The sequence below is a fragment of the Echeneis naucrates genome, chromosome 1 (assembly GCF_900963305.1).
Source record: "Echeneis naucrates chromosome 1, fEcheNa1.1, whole genome shotgun sequence".
In the NCBI taxonomy this organism is placed as follows: Eukaryota; Metazoa; Chordata; class Actinopteri; order Carangiformes; family Echeneidae; genus Echeneis; species Echeneis naucrates.
Genome location: NC_042511.1, coordinates 16,199,297 through 16,224,580, shown reverse-complemented (window position 1 = coordinate 16,224,580; position 25,284 = coordinate 16,199,297). Strand labels below are relative to the sequence as shown.

The 25,284-nt window shown below is 40.1% G+C and overlaps 1 protein-coding gene across 6 annotated transcripts in view; it reads left to right on the top strand.

The window, feature by feature from the left end:
* plppr2b (phospholipid phosphatase related 2b) overlaps window positions 1-25,284 on the top strand; it is a 48,817-nt gene that overhangs the window by 16,352 nt on the left and 7,181 nt on the right. For 5 of the 6 annotated variants that reach the window (XM_029501082.1, XM_029501084.1, XM_029501085.1 and 2 more), the window contains one exon: window positions 12,093-12,281. In XM_029501082.1, coding sequence (XP_029356942.1) covers window positions 12,093-12,281 — 189 coding nt within the window. Of the gene's footprint in view, window positions 1-12,077; window positions 12,282-25,284 lie in introns of those variants that run through there. The other variant, XM_029501086.1, reaches the window with a different exon arrangement.

Genomic DNA, 25,284 nt, shown 5'->3' with positions numbered 1-25,284 from the left:
ATAGAGATTTGGAATTTAAAAAAAATGTTGCAATGCAGGCATACACACACATATATTTGTGTGTGTGACCCCGCATCTGCTATTGTTCTTTGTTTTGTAAAGATGTGGGGGCGTGTGTGCTTGAGGACTCAGGATTTTGTAGAATTATGTGGTTGTTGTTTGGTTTTAAATGTGATATTCATGAGTCTGTGGTCCACTGGCATTAAGATGCATCTCCATAAAGAGATGTGAAAGGAAGAGCAGATGAGTGAAGGGAGACAGAGAGAGAAGCTGATACTGTAGATACAGTGAGTATGAGAGAGAGCAGATATAAATACTTCTGACAGTGACGATGATTGAGAGACAGGGGAGGAAACGCAGCAAGGAAGGGGAGACACGGAGTGTGTGGGTTTGAAAATGATTGCAGAAAGATGTTTCTTGACAGGAGAAACACCAAACTGATGAATTTAACTTTAACAAGGTATGATGATAAAATGCACCCAGTAATCAGTCAAACAAAAGAGCTTGAAGATGACAGAGGGAGAAGTGAGGAGTGCTGGTGGGTGCTTAAAAGATGAATGTCTGCTTTGATCCTTTTTCTTTTCCTTGTTTCCGCTTTTGTGTTTTACGCTTCTCTCCACTTCACCCTTTTCAGTCTTTCATGGATCCTCATTTAGTCTCATTCACCTCCTTCTCTCCGATGCTGTTTTCTCCTTTCTCTTCTGCCTCTTGGTTTTATTTCCCAGCGGCACTGTTGGATTTGCGGTGCCGCATTCTGTGATATACTAAGTCTCATTAACAGTTTTTTCTGTCTGTTTATCTTCTTCCACTTTCCCTCTGCTACTTTTCCCATTCCTCTCTTTAAGACCCTGCCCCTCCAGCTTGTCCACTGTTTTCAACAAATCAGCTCATCTATTTTGCACAAATCCTGCTCAGTGTGTTGTAATTCAATCTAGTGACACCAGGCGGCAGTCAAGCCCATTAATTTTCTTGACAGCCATGTTAATTTTACATACTACAAATGGCTACAATCAGAGTAATCTTTCCCTCAAGCATTTACCTCTAATTCCTATATAAGAATGTGAGGTTTTGGGGGTGTTGTGTGTATGAGTTTGTTCCCTTATGTGCAACGATGTGTGTCAATGCGTCTGTGCGAGACTGTCAATGAGTGTCTCTGAGCTAAAATAGACTAGCATGGCTAGTGGTACATAGCAAAAAGTCATTAAGAGTGATAGTGAAGTGGAAACGATATGTGTCCTATCTAATTTAAGTATAGAAATATAAGATGGCACCTCTTTGCCCCATAGCCAGAAGGTTTGATTCATGAGCTTTCAGCCTTTGTGTGGTTAGCATGTTCTCCTTGGGTTCCATCCAGGTACTTTGGCTTCTTTCCACAGTCCAAAGTCATGCACGTTTAGGTAGGTGTGAGCATGGAAAGCTGTTTGTCCTTACCCTGACAGATAAGTGGTATAGATAATCAATGGAATCAGTCACTTCCCTGACTACCAGCTGCTGTTGTATTTGTCTATCTGAGCATGTCCTATTGACAAAGGTTAGAGTTGGACGATATCATAGTTTCAGCAAACACCCTGACTGCTCTATATCTGTTTTCCTGGAGTTTTAATGTTGTTCTGTAAACTGTGTGTATATTCAATACATAAATCAACTCACTTCACTTACATGAACTTACATGACAAAATCAAAGGTGAAATCATCATTTGGAATTAACATGTTTCTGCCTTTTACTTTCTGCATAATTCAGGAATTCTGAAAAATTTAAATCTAATCACATTAAGATTTAGATTAACATCAGATTAAGATGTAAAAGGAAGATAAAATTATTAAAAAGTTACAGGGCCAAGAAGCTGTTGTCACCAAATTCTATCTGAGCAGTTAGCACAGTTAGCATCTATTTTATTGACGCTGTTTGTTAACCTGAAACTTCTGGTTCTGGTCCCCAAAAACAGACAGGATTGGTTCCTTTGGCATATTTATCCCTGACAAATACTCGATATTCATTGGAGGGGGTCTTGATTTTCACTCAACCTGCTAACCTACAACTTTAGACAAATATTGATTTGATTGCCATCTCCTCTCTAAAATATGTCCTACTTCTACCCAATAAAGGCAAGAGCATCCCAAAGCTTGCCGGTTTCTTTACATTCTCCATCTAAAAAAATATTCCCTACACATTGGTGAGTATGACATTGTACTCTGTCTGTGAAGGGGAGGGTGCAGAGACAGGATTGGAATTGGGCAGGTGCCCGGCAAGCCATTCTTAACGCGTCTACCGTTCTGAGTTTGGTTGATATTGTGGCAAAAATTGGACATTAGGCTAGACATTAGGATAAATCAGGAAATTACACAGATTATCATCTCCCTTGCCAGATCTGCGATGAGTTTGGGAATTTGGACAGATCATTATTACAGAAGTAGATCAGTGTTTTTCAGGGGCACCTCAGTATGTAGGTTGTTTGTAGAGAGCGAAGTGAGAACAGAAGATTTAGCGATTTAGCTGTTAGCAGTGCTGCTGTGAACATACAGTGTTAACTATGTACATTTCAGGATGTTTGTACTGCAACTTCATATTAACAGCAGCGGTGTGTGCCACTGCAGTTCACATAGATAGAATATTAGACACAGTTATGTATAGAACATATTATCCTGGAGCACAACACTAACCGTCACTAATTAAGACTACTTCTTGAGATTTTGTATTATGTGTTATGGCCTGGACTTTTATTTTGTTTATACTGGCTGTTTTGGATTGTTCTCCTTTCTTTGAGTTTACCCGCAGGGCTGGAGAATGCTGGAGGCGGGGCTGACCTACTTTGTTCTGAGGTGCAGCAGGCACACTTGGTGTCAATCAACTCATCACCCTCACCTCAGAAAGCCACCTCAAACTTCACTCTAGAAGCATATAATTCTGTCTTGTTCGTTAGAGCCAGTTCACGCTCTCTCCAGAGTCTTTCTCACAACCTCTTGCCATTTTTTTTTTTCCATTTTTTTTTTTTTTTTTCCCGTGAGTGTTCTCTAACATCAATTTTTGTTTTTGGGTCTCTCAGCCTCCAGTCTCTGCCTCCTGCCACTGTCCACCTGCAGAATCAAGCTCTTCTTTGTTTGTCCTTTTTCTGGGTTTTTTGTTTTGTTTTGTTGTTGTTGTTTGTTTTGGGTTTTTTTTCCCTAGAATAAATCTTTTGTGGAACCTTCTGTTGGGATCTCCTGCTTTTTGGGTCCACTCACTCACCAGGCCACAACATTATGCACTTTAAACTGGACAGTTGTTGAGCTAGAAAATGAAAAATGAAGGTGAAGTGTTATTTTACTACATCCCAACAATACAGACAAATAGACAATGTAGACATTTCATTTTGCGTTCTCTTTTCACATGGATGAAATAGTTATATGAAAAAACAGATAGGTATTTAGCTAATATATTTGATACACAGAGGCATCAGCCATTTACTGTGAGAAAGCGAGGGGGGATAAGAAACAGGACTACAGCAAAAGCCAGTTCATGGCTTTTTTTTATATTGTAAATGACAGGAAATGATCAGGAAACATGAAAGCCTAAATTTTATATAGATGAAGTCCCAATGAGACTGTTTTCGATTACATGTTTTCAACCGCACAGCTAGTATGAAGTAACCGGGGCTTTGAACCAGAATGTCTTGCCAATTGGTTTATTCCGAACAAAAACTGTATTATAATGTTTCCGGTTTTACGTTCCACCCAAGAACTGACATTCCTGAGCCGGTTAATAACGTTCCTTGTAAATATAAATAGGTAGGTAGCTTTAGGACTTGGCAATTAAGACAATTAGTCTACATACTGTAGATATGTCCTGACCCTACAGGAAACAGTACTAGGTCTCTGCTTTATGCAAGCTGCATCACTGTAGTTAAGGCCTATGCCTGTTACTTAGAGACTACATGAAATAAGACAAGAACAATTTCTGCAATGTCATTTATTGCCAAACAGCAGATCTTCATAGTACTTCTCCCATAGCTCAATATGAGGACATAGCATAAACAGCTACAGCTACCATTGGAACACATCGCCTAACAAATGGCTAGATATATATATATATATATATATGACAAAAAAAAAAAAAACGTGTGTCATAGCACAGAAATTGGGCTATAGCTGCCATTAACAACAATAACAAATGGTACAATGTCAGTTTAAATAAAAATGTCAGACTAAAGCTGATATTATGAAAATCAAATATATTTCTTACAAAAGAAATGTCCAAAATTGTCAAGTACATTGTAATAATGAAAAATAAATGCCTGTGCAGTTGCAAAAACGGGCAATATTCACCATTTTCGTTGAAGCCTATTTAACTTAACAATATGAAAGAAGTTGAAAGTGAGCACGTTTAACAGGCTTACTGACTACACCCAAAGGCCTACTGCATTGTGCATTACAATCCAAACCGATGATTCAAACGAATGAAAAGAACATCTTCCAGGATACCGTCATTCAATGACGACCTGAGCGTAGAAAAAATACACTTCAAACATGAGAATGCGCGTTCCACGCTGACCTGGGTGACTTTGAGCGCTGGGACACTCGTTGTGAGTTTCTACAAGTCTGGATTTGTTGCAACCATGGACGCCCAGTAATGCACAACGTTCTCGCTGCGCTTTAAACGTGCTTCTTTCACAAGCATCCAACACTGAGGCCGCTTTATACGGCAGTGGTTTCTCTTTCTTTGGCCATTAGTAGCTGCTCTATTTCATCATCACCTCCAGACGAGGATGATGGCGTGCGCTCAGCTCAGTTTTCTGCGCTCACAGTTCAGTTTTGGATGGCTTCCCAAGTGCAGCACAGATGTATTTTAGCCACTTCAGCTTGGTTCTCTGTCAGAAATAGCCTATACCTCGGATCAACAAATAAAGCAGCCACGAATGCATCATTTTCGAAAGATGAATGCTGCCGCCCTTTCATGCACTGGACCAATCGTTTGGCAAAGGGGCTGTCAATTTAGTCAGTATCCAACACGCACTTCAGCCACAAGCCATAGAAGTCACCTGCAGCAAGCTGTTCTGCCTGAATGCATTTAGTGGTGATTTCTGCAGGTTTCAGAACGCTGACTATATTCGAAATGGCCAGCCACTCTGATTCATTCAAATGCAGCTCATTGACTGTTGGTGACACGTCGTCGCAAACTGTTCTTCGCTCGCAAAGTCTGTCAAGCATGCCGTGTCTGGCGTGTCATCTCTTTGGACAATCAACTATAGCCCTCTTCTGGCCCATTCTTTTGAGAACGGCCACAACATTTGGAGTGCACAACTTTTTTTGCAACGCGCCTTGCTTTAATGTTCGACACCCCCTTTGTCTTTCCATCCATCTTCCACCGCCAAGTATGTGCTGAACAGCTGACCACAGTGTCAGTTTCAACCATAGGCTCTTTTTGATTTTCATCGGAAGGGTCTGCGTCCACATTGCTCTCTCCCTCTCCATCAATGCTCTCATTTGCTTGCATGTCAGACAAAAGCCTCACTGCTTTTTGCGTGTTGGCGCAGGGTCATATAAAAAAATGCTGTCGCATAGGATTCTTGCAATGTCTTCCCATCTAAATACAATGTGAAAATGCCCAAAATTTGAATAACCAGCGTTTTAGCAAAGAAATTAAGCTCTAGTTAATACTAGCTTTTCCAACATTGTAGCAAAAGTGAACAAATTAATGAAATTAATGTCTAAATTAAACATTTTTTTTTAAGTTTGATAGACTACAATGTTAACCTCTTATTAATATAATCCAGATTGGGAGACTGCCTTTTCCTTGACTGCTGGTGATATGCCTAAACTTCTCTTCACTCTAATCATGCATTGAGGGAATGACAGGAAGTGAACCATCAGGTCAGATATTTTTTTCAAGAACGAAAAAAAAAAAAAAAAAAACTGGTATTAACCAGTTACCATTATTTTTGAATAAACAATTCTGTTCCAGAACATAAAAAAATATAAAGTTTTTGGTTTAGTTTTTTTTTTGTTCCTGGCAAATTACCAAAAGTTTCTGGTTTTTGTTTTTGTTCCATGAACCCGTTCAAAGCCCTGGAAGTAACACATTGAACTTTAAACTGAAGCTTATAACCTAAGACTACATGTTAACCAGCAGCCACTTCCATGTTTCTGCTCTGCACTGCTAGAATACTGATTTTCTAAACAGGCCTTTTAATGGCTAGTATTGGCTTTGCTGTCATTATGGCTATGAAATGAACAAATTTTTAAATGTTAAATTATCAGGCACACAGGATAGTGTGCCTGCAGTAACCAAGGTTTGTCTAAAATATCTAAAATGACTTGTTGCTTTTAAAATAAAGGGTCTTAAAAGTCAATAAATGTTGTCCCAAAGGGGAACAATGGTGTAAATTGATCAATCTGTCCCGAAGCATTTGGCCGAGCAGACATCTGGTCAGTCAGTTTGGAAGAGCTTTTTGTTACGCCATTGTTTTTTTAGGTGGTGCTGTCTTTTAATTCCAAGTGCGACGGGCCAGCAAGGACAAGGGCATAAAATGCAAGAAAGGGATTTGTGTGCCATGAATCTTTTGCTATGTGTAGTGATGTACAGGACTCACCAAAGTGTAGAAAACTTCATCCTAAAATGTGCATCTATATCTTTTCAATCCTGCTCCTTCACAGGGACTGATTCAGATCATATTTATACTCATCATACGATGGGACAGAGTGAAGTGACGTGCTATGTCTCCACCCCACCCCCCCCCCCCAGCAGGGGACTGTCATCTCAACCCAAGTCTCGATCCAGATATTCACACCCTCCGTAAACATGTTTGACTTTATCAGTTGACTTTTGTACCATCTGGCCTCTCCACACAGACCAAGGGTATGCACCACTTGTGTTGTTGCTCCCACAAGACATGCCCACATCTATTTTCAGTAGCCCTTCGTTTACCCACGGCACAATTTTATTGTCACATTTTATTTTCTTCATTTCTGGTTAAAAGACTTTCAAGGACAGGAGGTTTTCCTCTGTTCCTGTCACATCAGTGCCATATTAGTCTCTTTGATTTTCTCGCTTTTACTCTCTTTGAAGTGCAGAGGTATGAGCAATAAGCCTTAATTACATGGCATGAGAAGTCCTGTTAGTTTAACCAGAAAGAGGTCATCATCTTAAATCTGCGTTATGTTTATAAACTCGGCTTTCATCCCGTGGCTAAATTTATGCTGACAAATTTTAGCTGCTAAATCTGATGGGGATTCAGCTCTGATTTGTTATTCCTGTCCGTGAAATAGGCAATGAGTTGGTGATGCTAAATCAGCACAGCTCATGAAAAAACTGTTTACCAATGCTGGGATATTAAATTTTGTTAAGCTGTACTGGTTATTATTTTTTCTGAACGACAAGGTTAGTGAGCCCATCTTTGGTTTTTTAAGAAAAAGAAAAATGTGAGAAAACAAAATTGCTGTTGTTTTTTTCAGACTTCTGTCGAATGTTTACAGAGCTAGTTATGTGTGAGTGGGAGTTTGTAATCCATGAGTCTTTGAAACCTTTTTGTATGTGCATTTAGAGAAATCCAAGAAGCTTCTTTTTCTGCATTCTTAAAGTATTCTTCTACAGATGCAACTTGTCAAACAATTATGTGGGCAGAAGTGATTTTTTTGACATGCTGTGATATGATTTGTTAAATTCAAAAGAACATCTGATTGGCTAAAAGATGAAGTGATGGAAAGGGTTGATGTCTGATACTGAGTTCATTTTCAAACTGCCAAACAGAGATCAAACAGAGAAGGAGCTGGAGGGAAGAGTCTTGCACAATATTAAAAATGTCCTTTTCTGTAATTTCAGAAGAACTGATAAACCAGCTGTATTACTTACAGTGCTGAACTATTCCAAATGATCATGTTCACATTCAGAGACAACAACAAACCAGGTGATATTCTCACACGATAAGATAGATAGATAACTATGAACTCCTTACACATGCAGCTGCCAGGAGCCAAAATACCTCCCACTGGAGTCTCTACCTTTGCCCTGTGACACATTTTAGTATTCAGAGGCATCTTTAGTTGATGCATTATATATAATGGGCTGTCAACTTCATAAATATTCTATATTTCCCAGCAATTACTGAATCACTAGATGAAGCAGCACCCCTCTCCCCCTGCTAATGCCCAGATGTTGCACACCAGAGGGAAACATGGGACAGATGATGCAGTTTTGCAGTATTTTGATCTAGAAAATGAAAAGGGAGATGTCTGCTGGCTGTGCAAAAATAAATGCACAATTAGTCCTTCAACACATGCTACAGGTATATGGACATTCACCTGCAAGCAAAGAAACACAACGTATGCGATATTTTTTTCATGATTATATTGCACTCATCAACAATATTTTGTGATTTCATACTTTTGTTGCTTTCATGTTTTTGGTATTTGGTGACTCAAAATGTACATTTCTTGTTTGACCAATAGGGAGATTAGCCGTTACAAACATATTTCTTGTATATAAAAGCACATAAAACAGTGAAGCAATGAGGTCTTACCTCAGTCACATGGCAATCAGTTAAGTGCAGCTCGGGTTAGTGTGGGTTTGACTGCCTGGAGCAGCTGTTTATAGTTTCCTACCAAAGACGTGAGTGACAGAACATCTTATCTGTATAGACATGACTATGAAAACAACGTGCAGACAACAATCAGAAGTTGCACCCAGCCTCAGATTGGAGTGTTGATTATCAGCGGCATCAGCAGCGCCAGGAACCAATCACATTAGTCATTTGATTTCACATTTAAATCGAAAGATGAAACCTGATCGAGCTGTAACATTTAGAATACCTTTTTCAACTAGTATTTTTGGCAAATTGAAGAGTGCTAGGTGTTTTTAATGCCTCGCCCTATCAACAATTAAGGAGATTTTGTCCTCATACAGTATTTCAAGCAAATGGTTGTTTCTTTTAGAATTTAATAATCCCAAAATAAAGACTTTTTCTAAACCTAATCAAACCTTCACAATAATGTGATCAAATCAAAAAACATATTTTGTCTGATCTGTTTCTTCTGTAAGTATCCTCCAAACTAGCACCATTAATGCCTGTTTGCTGATACAGTTTAATCATTTCAAATCACCTCAGTTGTTGAGTGGGATGCAAATGGAAAAAAAAAGCGAAGAAATAGTTTCTGAAATAGGAAATAAACTTAGAAACTGTTATGTGCGAAGCTAAAAAGGTGTGCAATTTTTTTTGTGAGCTACAAACACCTTAAGGAGGCCACCACGTGAAGACCCTGAGTAAACAGCAGAGGCAACACTCCTGCACCTGTCTGGAGCCTCCATGACCTTCCTGCAGCTCATGTTTTGTCACTTGTTTCTTACCATACATGCACACACTCCTTCAGAAATAATTTTAATGCAAATTAATATTCCAAGGTGACTTGTGCAGGATGTGTCTGTGTGTTGAGTGGAAACAATCAGCTTGAAGTTACTTTGACCTTTATGAAACTGAATGTTACTGCAGAGTGCACAGGAAGTTGTTTTTTTTGTTTGTTTGTTTATTTATTTATAATTTTTTTTTTTTCGGGAGGGGTGTTCATGTGGGAGACGTGATATGAGCACAGAGCATTTTTTTTTTATTTACTTATTGAGGATTTTTGATTGTAGGCTGCATTTCCATATTTGTATTAATGAAAAGTTTGATCACTTTATTTGGTTGAAGATATTAATGCAGGTGGGGAGGATTAAGCCTTACTGCAAAAAGAAAAACATAACGGAGAGAGAGCGTTCGGCTACAGCTGCTGTCATCTCATGTATTATTTTGCAGATGTTGTTGCTGCGCTCAGATGGACAGTACAGTCAATAAGCTCAGCCAGTTTTAATTCTCATCCAGTGTAAAAGTCGATGCAGGATGACATGTGTAATCTCCCAGGGAGCTTTTTCTACACTTGTCTTCAAATGTTTTTTAAACTCTGATAGGTGATCGCAGACCTCCCTCGTTCTCTTCCTCCCACCTCTCTATGTCTCACTCCCTTGCTCCCTCCCCCAAGCCTTCTGTACTGTAGCTTAGCAAGAACAGAGGGACGGATCATGTAGTGAAATGTTCACCATGGCTTCCCTGTGTCAAAGTTCTTCCTCAGACATGAGAATGCAACTACATACCTGCAAACACATTCAAACACACTGCACGCAGAAACACACTCACTCACCCACTCACTCGCAACACACAAGGCTCATGTAGATGGAAACAACTACAGAAAAAACACAGAGGGACAAGTTGGTTCATATTTCAGGACTATATTTAAACTCCAGGCTGGAGGTGTTTGGATGAACTGCCAGCATGTGTGGTTATGTGCATGTGGTGAATGTGTATGTGTTTTGTGTCCCTAATGATTTTGCCATTCAGGGCCTCAGGCCATGTGTGTTGTCGTCCCTCTGGTATGATGCTCTCCTCACTGGGGACCCTTAGTGCAAAGCCCAAGACATATCACACAGACAGATTGAAGTAGACACGGTCTGTGCATCTGTGCCCTGGGAACAGATCATATAGGGAATCATCCACAGAAATGCAATAGCCATGAAGGAAACAGAAAAGGCCAGTTGTAGAACAGCATGTAATGTAATGAGCTTGAATTGGGTCACCCCCTCTCTCTCATTTCACCCTTGTGTGTGTGATAATGCTGAGGAGCGTTATGTGTTACACTCCTCTCTATGGTACTGAATCACATGGGTAGTCTGTCAGTAGATGTTTGGATGTTTTGAAAGGTCATCAGCCAAGTCCCCACTATGTACTGTGCTGTGTTATCGCACATGTGGGCGGTCCCAACGCATCTATAAATGTTGGGACGACATATTGGTTAACAGGAAAGACTCACAAGCCCGAACACGCACATGCACCAAATGGGTTATCTAAACAAAGACCAAAAAAACAGAGAAACTCCACCATCATACCTCTGTATCCTCAGAAATGAGTTCTTTGCTGCTATAATGGTCTGAAATCTTGTTTAAAGAACCTTTATAGCTTCATCCAACAGAGTTTGAACTGTGAGAACTGAACCTGATTGATGGTATTTTTGGCCTGATGTACACACACAGACTGGAATTGCTAATCTTTGAGAAAACTACACAATCTTGGGAAACTACTAACAAAAAGAAACAGTGAAATTAAATGAATTATTACCACCAACAACTAGATGTTTTTTGTTGTTGTTTTTTTTTTTTTGTTTTTTTTTTATGTGGAGAACTGGGCAAAGGAGTCAGTGTGCTGTTTATTGGAGTATAAATGAATAATTAGTGCTAGTGCATCTGTCTCATCTGTGCAGAATAACATGCTTTCTTTGACGTCTTCTATGTTTATCCCTCCATTTCCCTCCCCTTCTTTCTCAACATCTCACACACACAATCTGTTTTGAATTTCCAACGCATCTTTGTTATTTAATTTTTAAGCAAATATCAAGGTCATATTTAATGCTTCATGGCTCATATTTTGCACACAGCTGATAATTCAAATGGAAGAATGGCATTAACTTAAGTTATGCAGAGAGTCACATTTAATTCTCCTCCTCCTACCTTCTACCCCTCTAAGATATGTTTTCTCTGTTTTTATCTTTCTTGCCATGTCTTGTTCTATATTGCTCTGCTCTGTTTCAACCTATATGCCCCCATCCCCATCCCCACTCTCCCTCCATTCCTCCAGCTCTTCTTTTTTTCATCCACGCAGCGTTATTTTTTATTTATTTTTTGATCGCTTTGCTTCTTTACCCTCCCACTCTGCATACTGACACTGCTGAAGGGATCTTTCTCTCGCTCTGTATCTCTCTTTTTCCCCCTCTTTATCTATCTCTCTCCTTATTTGTCTCCCCCTGCCTGTATCTCTACCTCCCTCCCTCCTCCCCTGTCTCCCCCCCCCCCTCCTCCTGCCTCTCATCCTTCTCTCTCACTATCTCTCCACGCACCCTTGATTCATTTTACACATTACGGAAGCGTCCATCATTTTGCTCTGTGAAGGAAAAAAGCTTTCTCTCTCTCCTTTTCTTCATCCGTGACAACATTTTCCACTTCTTTTTTGGTTTTTTTTGCGGCTGTCTTTTCTCCTTCAACCCCTGCACACTTCTCTGGATCCAATCCTAAAGCTGGAACCAATATGTTTTATTTCCAGTTGGTCATCATGGCAGGGACTGTTCTATTGGCGTACTACTTTGAGTACACGGACACTTTCCCTGTCCACGTCCAGGGCTTCTTCTGTTTCGACAAAGCCTACTCCAAGCCGTACCCAGGACCAGAGGACAACAGCAAGGCGCCGCCCGTCCTCGTCTACTCCCTTGTCACTGCCATCCCCACTGTGACGGTGAGTCTGTGTTCAACTTATAAAAGACACACGCACACACGTAACAAAAACACACCTCCACAGGTGCTCATCATACACATACACACACCTCTAATGCCAACGCACAGGACGCACGATCAACGCAGCAGATGTGAGACACACATTGATAGTTCCTCCTCTTCTACACGTGGTGCATGTGGATTGAAAGAGAGGAGAGAGGTGTGAAGGTGTGTATCCTCGTGGTCTCATGGCTGTTTGTGTGGATGCTTTCTCTGGTTTAACCGTGGCAATGGGTACTATATTTGTCCCTCATAGAGAGTGCTACAGTGTAGAGAGAACCTGTCCTTATTTCAAGACTGCAGAGTATTAAAACATATTAAAACCTCACCTCTGAATGGTTGAAGAAGAGGCACAGTTTCATTAGTTCTACCATCAAGCTTCACCCAAGTCTTTAAAATGCACATAGCAGCTTCTTTAATAATTGAATATTTATACAGAATTATAATTTGTAGGTCATATTTTCAAGCTGAATGCACCCTGATGCAGCAAATCGACCATCACTTAACGACTTTACATTTGCCATACATTTTAGGGAACTTGTGTCTTTACATGAGCAATAAATGCGTTTTAAATTAATATTATTAGGGACAGTAATTGTAGTTATTAGTCTAGAATATACTGAGATCCACTACAGCTGCCATACTTTCTTGTCAGTACAGTGGGACATTATTAATAATGAAACATAGCTTTGCGTGCTCATCAAAGCTCTGTCTCCAGGACTATCTCACTTGTCCCTTGGGGTTTGTCTCTTTGATGTCCCATAGTTAAGTGGCGTTATGGCAGGGCTGCCTCTGAGCCACGTATTAGGGCAGTATTCGTGCTCACATTCACACTTAGATCTGTCCTACTCTACTACTATGATATTGGCATATATTAAAGATTGACCTGTCGGTGGTTGAATTTTGTTTGACTTTTGACAACAGTTTGAGCTGTAAAGATTATTATAGCAATATGATGAAACCACATTTCATAGACACTTAGATGGTTCATGTGTTCATTTGTAAAAGTATGTTTGCTTGTTTGGCGGTCACCATGCAGCAGAATAGATGGAGGCGCCGGGGTATGTCAGTTTTGCAGAGTGGGAACAGAGTGGCATGATTTTGCTTGGAGTGTGAGGCGGGTTTTTTGAAACTCAGAGCATCTGTGTTCCCTTGCGATCCAAGATACTGCTCCATCCCACGAGCCTCTGTTCAGATACAACAAAGACACACATATTCATATCTCTTCTCTCCTTCTCTCTCATATTTGCCTCACTTTTAGTCAGTAACTAAAAGGAGTCAGAAGTCAGAAATTGGATAAATTGTCTAACTGCGACCACAGACGTTTATTGTCGTTATAACAACATTGTGTTTTGTTTGGATTATGTTGCTGCATGTTTGAGAGCTCAAAGCAATTTTTAAACTCGCCAGAGGTTCAACAGGTTTCTCTTATTTTTATCCCCAGCATAGGAGTTTATGAAACCACATGCGCATTTATTGTTCATGTATTGTATATTTAGCACATTTGTTAGATCCCAAGAATACACTCAGTGTGTTTTGTGTGTTGACATTAATTATTGTGTTATATTATATACTATATAAGTTAAATGTCCTCTTTTACTGGTTCCCAAAGCTTAGTGCACAATTGATTCCCTCTACTTGGTAATGGAAAACAAACAAAAAAAAGGCGCCAGTAATTGCTAAGTGTGTGTATAATATATATATATATTATAGATATTTTATCTTTTGGCGCATTAGTCTTTCATACACTTTAGGTCGACAATTACGTTCCATTGTTGACCCACCAATTTGATCAGAAGGCTGTGTTTAAGCCGTCAATAGTGAAAAGTTGCATAGTAGCTTTTGTGTGAAATGAACAACCCATAACACAGCCGAACACAGTTCAGTGCTGATGTGGTGAGATGAGTTAGTGTACTGTGTGAGGTGTGTGTGTGTGTGTGTGAGTGAGAGAGAGAGCTTGAAGAGGAAAAGAGAGCAGAAGTGAGAGGTTGAGTGAGATAGAGGCACTTTTGTGGTGCTTGGCAAAAATGCTGTAAGTTTCAGTGCATCAGTGAAGGTAAGTGTGTAGGTGGATGGCGGCGCACATCCTTTCCTCCAGTGCAACTAAAAGAGATTCTGCGTCTGCAAGTGGGAGTTTGTGTGTGTGTGTGTGATTAGTGCTGGTATCTGAGCACTAGTCAAGGAGGCTACAGGCAATTCCTATCACTCCCTACCCCACTCACATGTTCCTTCAGCTAGCTCGGTATGATACTTGGCACTGACTGTTTGGTGCATGTATTGTACATGGTTATGACAGCTATACAGGATATGCACTGTGTGTGTGTGTGTGTGAGTGTGTTTTTAGACCGTATATGATGCATATTGCTCACCACACTGCAACCCCCCACCTCCCCAAACTGCATGTGTCACTGAGTGAGCCGTCACAGGATATGGGTCCCCATATCCTCTTTTAAATGAAATGATGAAGTTTAGATGTTTTCTCCACCTTTTTATATGGGTCAGAGGCGCAGTAGCAAATACTTTTGCCCCAGAGAGCTCTGTTCTAATGCTGCTAAATATAAGCCTCTCAAACAGTCCTGGAAGGCGAAGGGAAGGCACTCTGAGGGGAAAGACAGTGAGAGTTCAAACCACAGCAAGCACAATACAATGAGAGAAAGAGGGGAACACGAGAGACTTGGGTACCAGAGAGAAAGCAAAACAAAAAGAAAACACGGAGCAGCTGACGGATAAAGTTTGAAGAGGAGAGGAGAGGGGGAAGAACAGAGCAGGTCTAAAGCCATTTAGCTGCTGCTCTCTGCTCCAAGTTTGTTTCCTGTTGTCTGTTAAACCTTTGGAAGAGCCCTCATGCATAATGCAGCCCTGTATGACAGAAGGATGGGGACTGGGACCGACCGTGGAGACAGACCATATCATCCAGTCATGCCAGGGTTTATTAAGTGAGAGCCCTTGATGCATGATATACTACACTGTGCTGTTGTTGCTGTCATATCTCGGCCGACAGATGGTGAATGCGGTCAAAGCCACTTTGTGCTTTAACATTTTAGCAGTTCATGGGTCCAACCTCAGTGTGGAGCGATGAAGAGGGACAATGGAAGAGTTAAAGAAGATAGAGCTATGAATAAATGCAGTGATTTTTTTTTTTTCCCCCTCCAGAGGTCAAAGATCAGGATGACACACAGGCAATACACTTGGAGCCTGAATAAGGGAAAAATGTTTTTGGAGATGTTGATCTTGTTTATTCAGTGACTTTTCATCTATGACATTTACAGTCAAAGAGTTATTATACTGGAGTTTGGCTGATAGGAGTCTCAGATATAATGTTAAGTAAATGTAAACTTTTTGATGGGGCTTTTCACCAGATTTCATGCAAATAGAAGAAGCAGAAATAATTTTTGTTGCCACAAACGGTAGTAATCTAAATTGCAAGAAATATTTTTGTTGCCTGTTGTTGGAGCTTTCGATGACATATTGACTACTAAGAGATCGTGCAGGGATTATTTAGCCTGATTTATGGTAAAATTGATATGAAGAGGAAAATCATTGCTTGTGGTTCAGGAGAGCAGGATTATATGAAACGGGAGGGAAATATGTGACCAGCTCCTTCATGGATTTCAGGTCTCATTGGTCTTTAAAAGCTTATCCCTGTTGTTAGAGGTTTAACTTCTTCCCCAGACCGGTTTTGGGTTTATAAAAACACTCTGCTTTGATTAATATTTAGTTTAACATGATTATCCCGCATGAATAGGAACACGGGCGGCACAGCTGCATAGTGGTTAGCCCCACAATAAGAAGGTCGGTTTGGTTCCCAGCCTGAGTCCTTTCTGTGTGGAGGTTACATGTTCTCCCCATGCCTGTGTGGGTTTCCTCTGGGTACTCCGGTTTTCTCCCACCATCCAAAGACATCATATTTACTCTAAATTATCCGTAGCTCTGAGTGTGAGTAGTTGTTGGTCTCTGTCTCTGTACGTGTGCCCTGCGATGGACTGGTGAAAACACTGGCCAGCTATATTACATCTACACACAGTAGACAGTTGGATAAGGCATTCTGTCCCACCCAACGGTGCTGCTCAGCTTGGCTGACAGATGCAACAGCAGAGGTTTTCATTGTGGGAGGAAGGGTGAGGAAACATGTTGGAACCTTAGTCAGGCCCATACTTTTTGAGAATAAGGGAGTCAAAATCTGGGACGAGAAATTGTATCTGGCGATAGTTAGTAGTGTGGGATTGGTTGTGTTGTTTGTTATTTGTAACTGATGGTAGCTGATAAAATGTTAGCGGCTGTGCTAAAACAAACTGCCACTGTGTGTACTGATCGGTGGTGAAAGATGGCAATAATCAAAGAGACTCAGCTACATGCTGCAATGCCAGTCAGACCCAGACTATAATGGCACCCTTACACATTCTGTCAAGTCAATCATTGCAAATATAAATGCTTTGGTATTCACAAATGTATGTCTTTTGTTTGCACTGAAGTAACGCAAAAAAGATGAAAAAAGGCTGTTAGTGATCTTGCTCCAAATTTTTGGCATCCTCAATTTAATATTGGGATATAATTATTATTATTATAATTAGGATATAATTTAATATCCTTTGGATTGGGTAACTAAAATAAATTATTAGTTTCTCACACTCAAATACTCAAATTTCTGACCACTCTTTTTTGGAAACTGCTCCAGGTCTCTCAGCTTTGGAGGGTGCCTTCCTCCAGCTCCTATTTGAGATCTCTCCGCAGTTGATTCGAGTCAATGCAAGAAAAATAAATAAACGTGACTACAAAAACATCTGTGATTGCAAGGATTTTCTGCGAGAAGTGGTGCATTATCTGTCAGAAGTGAAAGGCTGCCAATATTTTTGCCTGTGACTGTGCATGCAACACACATTCACCAGTGTTGTGCTGCTTGTTAGCAGTATCAATTTATTGGCAGTATCAATTGCTGTGATCATTTACACCATACATTGAAGGCCTTTATTTTCATTGGGAACAGTCTTCGAAGGTGTGTATTAAATGTCAAACTCCCCCTCCTTCTTCCCTTCTGCTGAGCCTGCCAACTTTATTGAAATGGGTTTGTAACAAATGTGCTGCCACTTTGGATTTTGCTTCAAAGACACCTCACCTCGTTCCACTTGTTGCTATGGCAACGTGCTGCAATCTAAAAAAAATCCAATCCTCTTGATTAGGTATCAGAAATGAGATGGAATCATCAAATCTCACTGGAGTCAGCAACATACTTTTTTATCTCTGTCTGTCTTGAATAGTTGGAACTGGAAACGGGTTTTGTTTCGAGGTTTCTTGGTGATTCAAATGGCTGGAGGCTGTTGGTGAGCCCCAAGTAACACCACTCATGTGCCTTGACTGCTCCATTGTGATACAAATGTTTAGCCAATTAAGTTGTTCAGAATTTCTTAGCGTCTTCTGTGTTCTTTTTTTTCACCTTCTCCATTTGCATTGTCATCTTTAGAAAGCCTATCACAGAAACTCCCACATAGACAAAGATAAAGTAAGGCTCAAGTAAGCATTTGTAGTGAAACACAAGAACACGGGCAGTTCATTTGTGCAATTAGCCTTTTTCCTCTGACATAATGGAATTGAAGGTAATTGTCCCTGTTCATGTATTTTATAATGCATGCAGGTGTCACACACCAAGACACACACCTTGACGCACACACATCAATGCAATGCCAATATGCAAATGAGACAGAAGTTTGCATACTCTTCAAGCCTCAGGACAATCTTTCATGAATAATGGAACATATGACAGGAACCAAGGGAATGGGATTAACCGGCATGCAGAAGATCTTGGGCACCACAATGAAACTTTTAGATCATTCTGTTGTTGTCCCAAACAATGGATGGTGTGGAGATGATTTTGATGAGATGAAAAATAGAGTTTGGTGTGGATGTGAAATGAAGCTCTGTAACTTTATACACTACTATTGAGACTGCATTTTCAGCTCATTGCTTGTACTTGTGGTGGCATATAAGAGAGAGGAACTGACTGAAAGGACAGTATATTGTTTTTTAATCCCTCTGTGAATAGGAGCAGATACTATCTACCAGTATTGCCACCTACTTAATTCAATGAAATGCAGAAACCTATGTACAGACACACAGTAACAGCAGTTTCTAATGAAAACAGGGAATAGGGATCTATATTTGTTTGTAAAACTTCAGTTGAACAGACAGGCTAGCACAGTACACAGCAATGCAGGGAGCAGAGGAAAGGGGGCTGGAGTGCCATCTAGGGGAATGAGGAGCTGGTGTGAACTCTGAGCTGGTCAAAATCAGTAGGCTGGTAAATGTTTGGCAGAGCCGAGCGTAACTGCTTGGGGAGGGAATGGCGAGTGTGGAGCTGCATCAGAGGTTAATGATGAAGATTTAGCTCGGTCTTACCTCAGAGTAGGGTTAGCTTGAATTCTGAAACAAGAATTTTGAACATATGACTCGCAATTACTGAAATAAGTGTATCATTATAGAGATGCTATTACAAGAGTTTAAAATACATCCTCACAAAAATGCGATATTTTATTTTAAAATCTGTAAAGTCAATCACCATCTGTCTGTCTATGTGTTTTTTTGTGTGTCGCATGTTCAAAAGAGAGACAGAAAGTCAGAGAAAGAGCGGTGGATAGACAGATCAGTGTCTCGGCAGCCGAGCTCATGGAGCAGTGAAAAAGTGCAGGGATAATAGGGGATAATCATGGCTTTATTCTGTCACTGCCAATCACACTGGAATTGAGACAGCAGGCCACGCAGTCCCATCTCAGTACGCCTGACCAGCTCTGTGTTCCCGCTGTGATAGCCTGTATGACTGGCAATATCCCGGCAGTGAGGAGCCTAATCCAGCCGTACCCCCCCCTTCTTTATATATATATATAATAAACCACCATAAGTAGAAAAGAGGGTCATACCTCAAACATGGTTAAAACCATTATGAAAGTAAACAAGATGTGAACGCTGATGGGGGAGAAAGAAAGGACAAACAGGAGACAAGAAAGGACGATTTATATTTGTATTTCAGAAAAATTTTGAAATAAACGCAGAAAAACAGAGAGATGCTTTTGGTGGTCTCTCTCCTCCACAAAGACCTGGGAAAGCTGCCTGGCCATAAATGAAACAGAATAAAAGCAGGGAGAGACAGAGGGAAGGAGATGGATGGAGAGAGTGTGGGTGATGAAGCTGAAGCAGCTAAATTGTCATGGTTACCATTGCTGGTGTGTGAGCGGCTGTGTGTGTATTTAAAGTAGAGCACTGAGCTTGCAATGTCAACAGATGTCATGTGATATTTGCAGAAGCTTTGTGTAGAACCAATGTAATCCTTGTGAAGGTTTTTTGTGTTTCTTCTCACAATAGCCTGTGAAGAGCTGCTTTCAATTAGCATGACATCATTTTTAGAAGACGGGCAAGTGTGAAGGAAATCCGCTGAAACGCACATAATGAATACAAAAATGCATAGATTAGGCATTTAACACTGAACTAGATAGGATTCGCTATGCACTAGTTAATGGTGTAAATGTATAGCTAAATTTAGTGTGAACCTACAATATCCTCAGGGTGTTATTGATGAAGAGAAAATTGCAAACACTTCAGTAATATTACCGTAAAGTTCCACAATCCCAATTAAGCTTAAACTGCTTTTTTTATACGGTTTGATGTCAAGCAGGCATTTAATGCTGTATCACGTGTCTCTGTCCTGATTGCTGTTCTTATTACCAGTGTATACCAAAAATATATTGCGCTGTTCAAAAACAGAGTGAAATCATGGATGTCTGTTTAAATCAAATTTGTTCCTATTGTTTATATAATTTATTTCTGAGGACACAATGCATTTCTTTTCGGAGGACCCTTAAAATTGACTGCATCAGGCACCAAGGATGCACCTAAAATAAATACAAAAATAATCTGCCATACTACAGTTACTATACGTTCAGTGAGAATTTGTGATTAGAAATATGTTGACTGCTCTTTTGTCCCTCGTTTGGGTTTTCAACTCACTATTTTCCCAGAAAAATTGTCACGATCACCTACTCGCCCATTATCTTTCTTCTCATTTTTATTCCTTTTGTTTCTCAGCCTTTGCCAAATAGTTAAAATACCGCACAGTTGACTGTCACTATGTCACAGTCGGTAGACACTTGAGGAAAGCCAGTTAAGACTCCCTCAACCCCCAGATTTTCTCCCATTAGTATCCTGTTCGTGTTCTCCTCCCATTGTTGCCTGCACAGGCTTCCCTTACTTCATAAAACCACATATTTGTCAGAGTTGAGAGGTTGTACTTAAAAAATCATCTGTTCCCCATCTGATGCAAAAGTCACCAATACTTCCTCAGCACAGTCACACACCCGCTCTCTCCACAACATGACCCAAGCTCTCTGAGGCAGTCATACATTTGCATTTTTTCCCTTTGCTTTGTCATATTCATCAACATTTCCCCTGTTGTAGCTCAATCCCTGGTCACATGACTTCATTTACATGCACACGTCTGTCTGTATTTTATCATCTCCTGTGACTAGCTGGGATCTCTCTTTATCCTTCTGTATAACCTAGCATAAAAGAAAAAAAATCAAACCCTTTGGCCTTTCCTCTTCATACTATCACATTAGTATTTTCTAATCAAAAATGAAACATCTTTAAATAGGAGACATTTTTATTCTCCAAACAAAATAGCATCTTACTTTGATACATACTGAGATATTAATGTGGGACAGTGAAGTGTTTTAACCATCAGCATTGACATTTTATGCAGGTGGTTGGTGGTTGAGTGGTTAGTGTGCGTGACATGTTATCACAATGTCCTGGGTTTGGTTCCAGCCCGCGGCTTGCTGTCCGTCCTCTCCCTGCTTTGTGTCGGCGGCCCTGCCACTTACTAATGACAACCGAGACACAAAATAACACTTTTTTTTTTCTTTTTTTCTTTTTTTTTTTTTAAGTTGATGACTCATGTTTTGCATTAATTCAAACAGAACTGAGATGCTAACCCAGTTTTGAGTTCTTACCAACCCTTTAAAAAGCTTTGCTTTGGAAGGAGAGCCTAGATTCGGCTGCCTGATTCATATTTGTTTGTTTGTCAATCTTCTTGTGTTGTAAACCTGCACAATATTTCAAATCAATTAGTTCATGTGTTCCCGAGCCTTGTTTTTACCTAATTTGAAGGCATCACATAGCATTTTAATTTTCCTATTTACAAGACACTTTCCTCCAAAGCTGCTTACAAATGAGGAACATCAGTAGAGCTTCAGTGGAGTAGTGTCTTGTTGTAAATACTACAGTATTACATCTATTGATTAAGAAGATCATATAAGATATACTGTAGCAAAGTGCACAATAAGTGCTAGTTATATAAGTACATGTTTTAGGAGAGGAGGTGCTCTTGGAAAAGATCTATTCAAGAGCTTCTTGAAGATACAGAGAAGGCTTGCATAGGATTGAGGAGCTTGTTCTACCATCTGGTAACCACTGATGAGAACAGCCTGAACTCGGTTTCCAGGTTTGCCGTGATATCATTGCTTGATGAAATCATTGAAGTCATTAAGGGTAAAGATAAGAAAGGCCTCAGCTAAGAGATTTTTGAGTCAGGTGACACAGATTCACCAAGGCAAGAGAAGGATTATGGTCATCAAGCATGACATGCAGGTTTCTTGTGACCTCAGTTGGGACAGTGGAAGAACAGGCTATTTTGATTGGTTGGCCTGATTGAATGACTAATTGAATGCAGTCATAGATAGGCCTAGTTGAAATTGATATGGATATGTCAGAGAGACAGATGAAGTCCGCAAAGAGACAGAGGGGTCTTTGTTGGGGAACAGGTATAGCTTGTTCTTGTCTTGTCAGTGTAGTAGTGATACAAGAAACCCTGTGAGTGGATTATTGGACTCAAGACTGTGGTGCATATTTACAAAGAGGATGGTACCCAGAACTCATCCTTGGGGCACTATAGTGTGGAGGTGCTTCAGTCTCAGATAACATGGCCATAAATCCTGACTGATCTACATCCAGGTGAATTATCACTGATAGAATTTTGAGATCTGTGTAAAAACTATCCTTGCTGGACTGAGAGTAGTGATACAGGTAAATAGTCCACTGCCTGAGCAGGGATGGAGTTGGTAAGTTTCCCATAGCAAGTGACACATGTATGTGTGACTGCTGACACAATTTTGGAAGATATATTTTCAGGGAGGTTTGTGGGTATGGGATCTAGTGTGAATGTCATGGGACAGCTGCTGGTAGGTTTTCATGCCTTTTTTCTCAGAGAGAAGGATGAACATGATGAAAATTTTACCTTGAACCTGAGGAAACTTAACCAGAGGGCTGAGTGCGGAAGGTGGAAAATTGCTGACCAGATGAGGCAGAGGACAAGGACACAGTGTGGAGATGGTTTATGCCCATGACCAGCAGACTGGCAGTCTGACGGAGGCTGAGAGAATTGGCAACTGACGGCTACCACCACTTCAGTAAACTTAAGATTTGTGTCTGGCAGGGGTGGTGGAGGATTATGTGAGGTTTCAGAGGTTCTGCAATGTGAAGTAAACAGAGTTTTGATTAATCAGGCCAGGATCGTCAAACTCATGGAGGTAGACTTACTTTTTTTTTTGTCAAAATTAGCTATTAAGACGAGATGGGCTGACACCTCCACTTCCATCTGCCACCGACTCAACCACAGTCTGCTCTTGAAATAGCATGAGCTCAATTGACCATGTGTCAGGACTTAAACCCTCTGCGTTAGCTGCACAAAAGGACTAATTTCGGGGACATGAAAACATTCTCTGTACACCCCCCTGCTGCAAAACTATGTTGTTTAAGATCAACATGACCTGGACTTCCATCTTTGACCACCAAATCTGAGGGTCCTTGTAGACATTTATGCCAAAATTTGTTTGGGGGTGGCTTCAAGGTTTTACAGTAGCAATGCACTGACAAGGCTAAAACAGTGTTTTATAGGGTCAGTGCAAGCTTGACCTTTGACCTTGACCAACAAAATCTAAATGAGTTCATTGTAGGATCTCTATCTGTACAAACTCCATCGAGGTGATACTGAGATTGTCACATTCAGAAGTGATGAACAAACACACAACTGAAATACATAATTTCTCCAGTTGTGGCTGTCGTGGAAATAAGATTGTGACGATTGTATTTAGAGCCTCCAGCACCTTTTTCGAAAGACTGTGACATGATACCATCAAATGACATAGAGAGGGCCCTTAACCACTATGCTGCTGTGCTGCCCTGCTGCCCTGTTTGTGTATTCATTGTTGTCAAACATTGGCAAAAAGATAATGGCATTCATTGCAGCCGCATTTAGTGTGGATGCTCCTTTTCTTCTTTCATCAAGCTGTCACCGGTACAACAGTCGTTAGATAGAGCCGGTGTGTCAATGTCATTAAGTCTAAGGAAAGTCATTAAACTTGGCTCTTTATGTGTTTCCAACACATTAACTAATTTTCATTGGTATTTGCTTTCACAATATGTAATACCGCAAATTTAAGTCACTGTAACATGAACGCTTTGGCATCAATATTTACCAACCCCAGTTAAACCTGAAACTTTAAAATGTACATTATCAAAGTTTGGGGAGGGGAGTTATTGCCATTGACTGTCACAAAAGGCCACAACCAAAAAATTCTAAATTGCTTTAATGGATATTTTTGACCATTTGTGGGCAGCACAAGTCTCAAACAACTTAAGAAATGCTCACTATTGATAAAAGATGTTCTAAAAACTTATTAGGAAGTGATTTCCTATTTACACATCCAGCAGATACCAGCCTGTGACAGTGTGGTTTGGTCTGTATTCATTACAGTCTCCAGTCCAGGATATGCTTTGCTGAGTCAGGAGAACTTTCCAAGTGCACATAAATATGATTTGTTTGCATTGTTGTACTGTTGTTTAACTCTTATTTGTTTTCTTTTAAACTTTACTAAACTGGCTCAGATGACATGCACCGCCCATATGAAATGTGGGCATTATTGTGAAAGAAAACTCTTCCAGAACAGTTTTTATTCTTTATGTCATCTTTTATTTTATTGTCAAATTAACCACACAGCTGTTAAAGACCTGCAAGCTTCCAGCTAGTAAAACATTACAGAGCGTGCTCTGTATTGTTTGTGTTAATATTGATGAGTGTGCAGACACTTCTGAAATACAAACTACTAGAGAGAACAATGGTTACTTCAAAACTTTGTGCTATCAATACATTTGATGTTTTTTATTACAGACCATTTATTGTGATTAAAGTGGATGTTCAATAAAGCAGCAGGAAATAAACCTTTAGTGAGTATCAGTATTGTCAGCAGATATTTTTGTGTACATGGCTCAGGGTGAATGGAGCATATACCAGCTCAGCAGGAGCCCGTCATCATTGACTGCTGATGTAAACACATTAGCTTGGGAGCGGTTAAAAAATAGTAATTGAGCGAATGATAAAGGGGTGGACATGGCAATAGCTTCCTAATGGGCGCACAGATTTCCTTCACCATCACCATGTAGGACAGGGAGAGACAGAAAAAGAAATATTCAGTGTCATCTGTAGCTGCTGCATATATACAATTCAACACAAGCTGTGGAAATGAATAATTCATTCTTGTGTAAACCTACAAGTGCATGTTTATAAAGTTATCTTCAACACCAGACGCCTCTGTATTACTAACAAGTGTGCAGATATGCACATCAGAAACATTTCTCCGTCTCTGTTCCTACATGCCCTTCAGTCTCTCTGAACTTGATTTTTTGTGTGTGTGTTGCCTTCAAGGAATCAGCTCATTCTTAAAAAAAAAAAGCATTGAGATAGAACAATGTAAGTGAAATAGGTTTCTCACTCATACTCATATCAGTTGAGTAATATTAAATAAAGAACTAACATATTGCCACATAATTCAGAAGTTAATTGGTAAATGGTAAAAGTTTACAAAACATGTCACCATGATTTGGAGACTGTTTTCAATCACAGCTCACTTCAATGTAATTGAATGAAA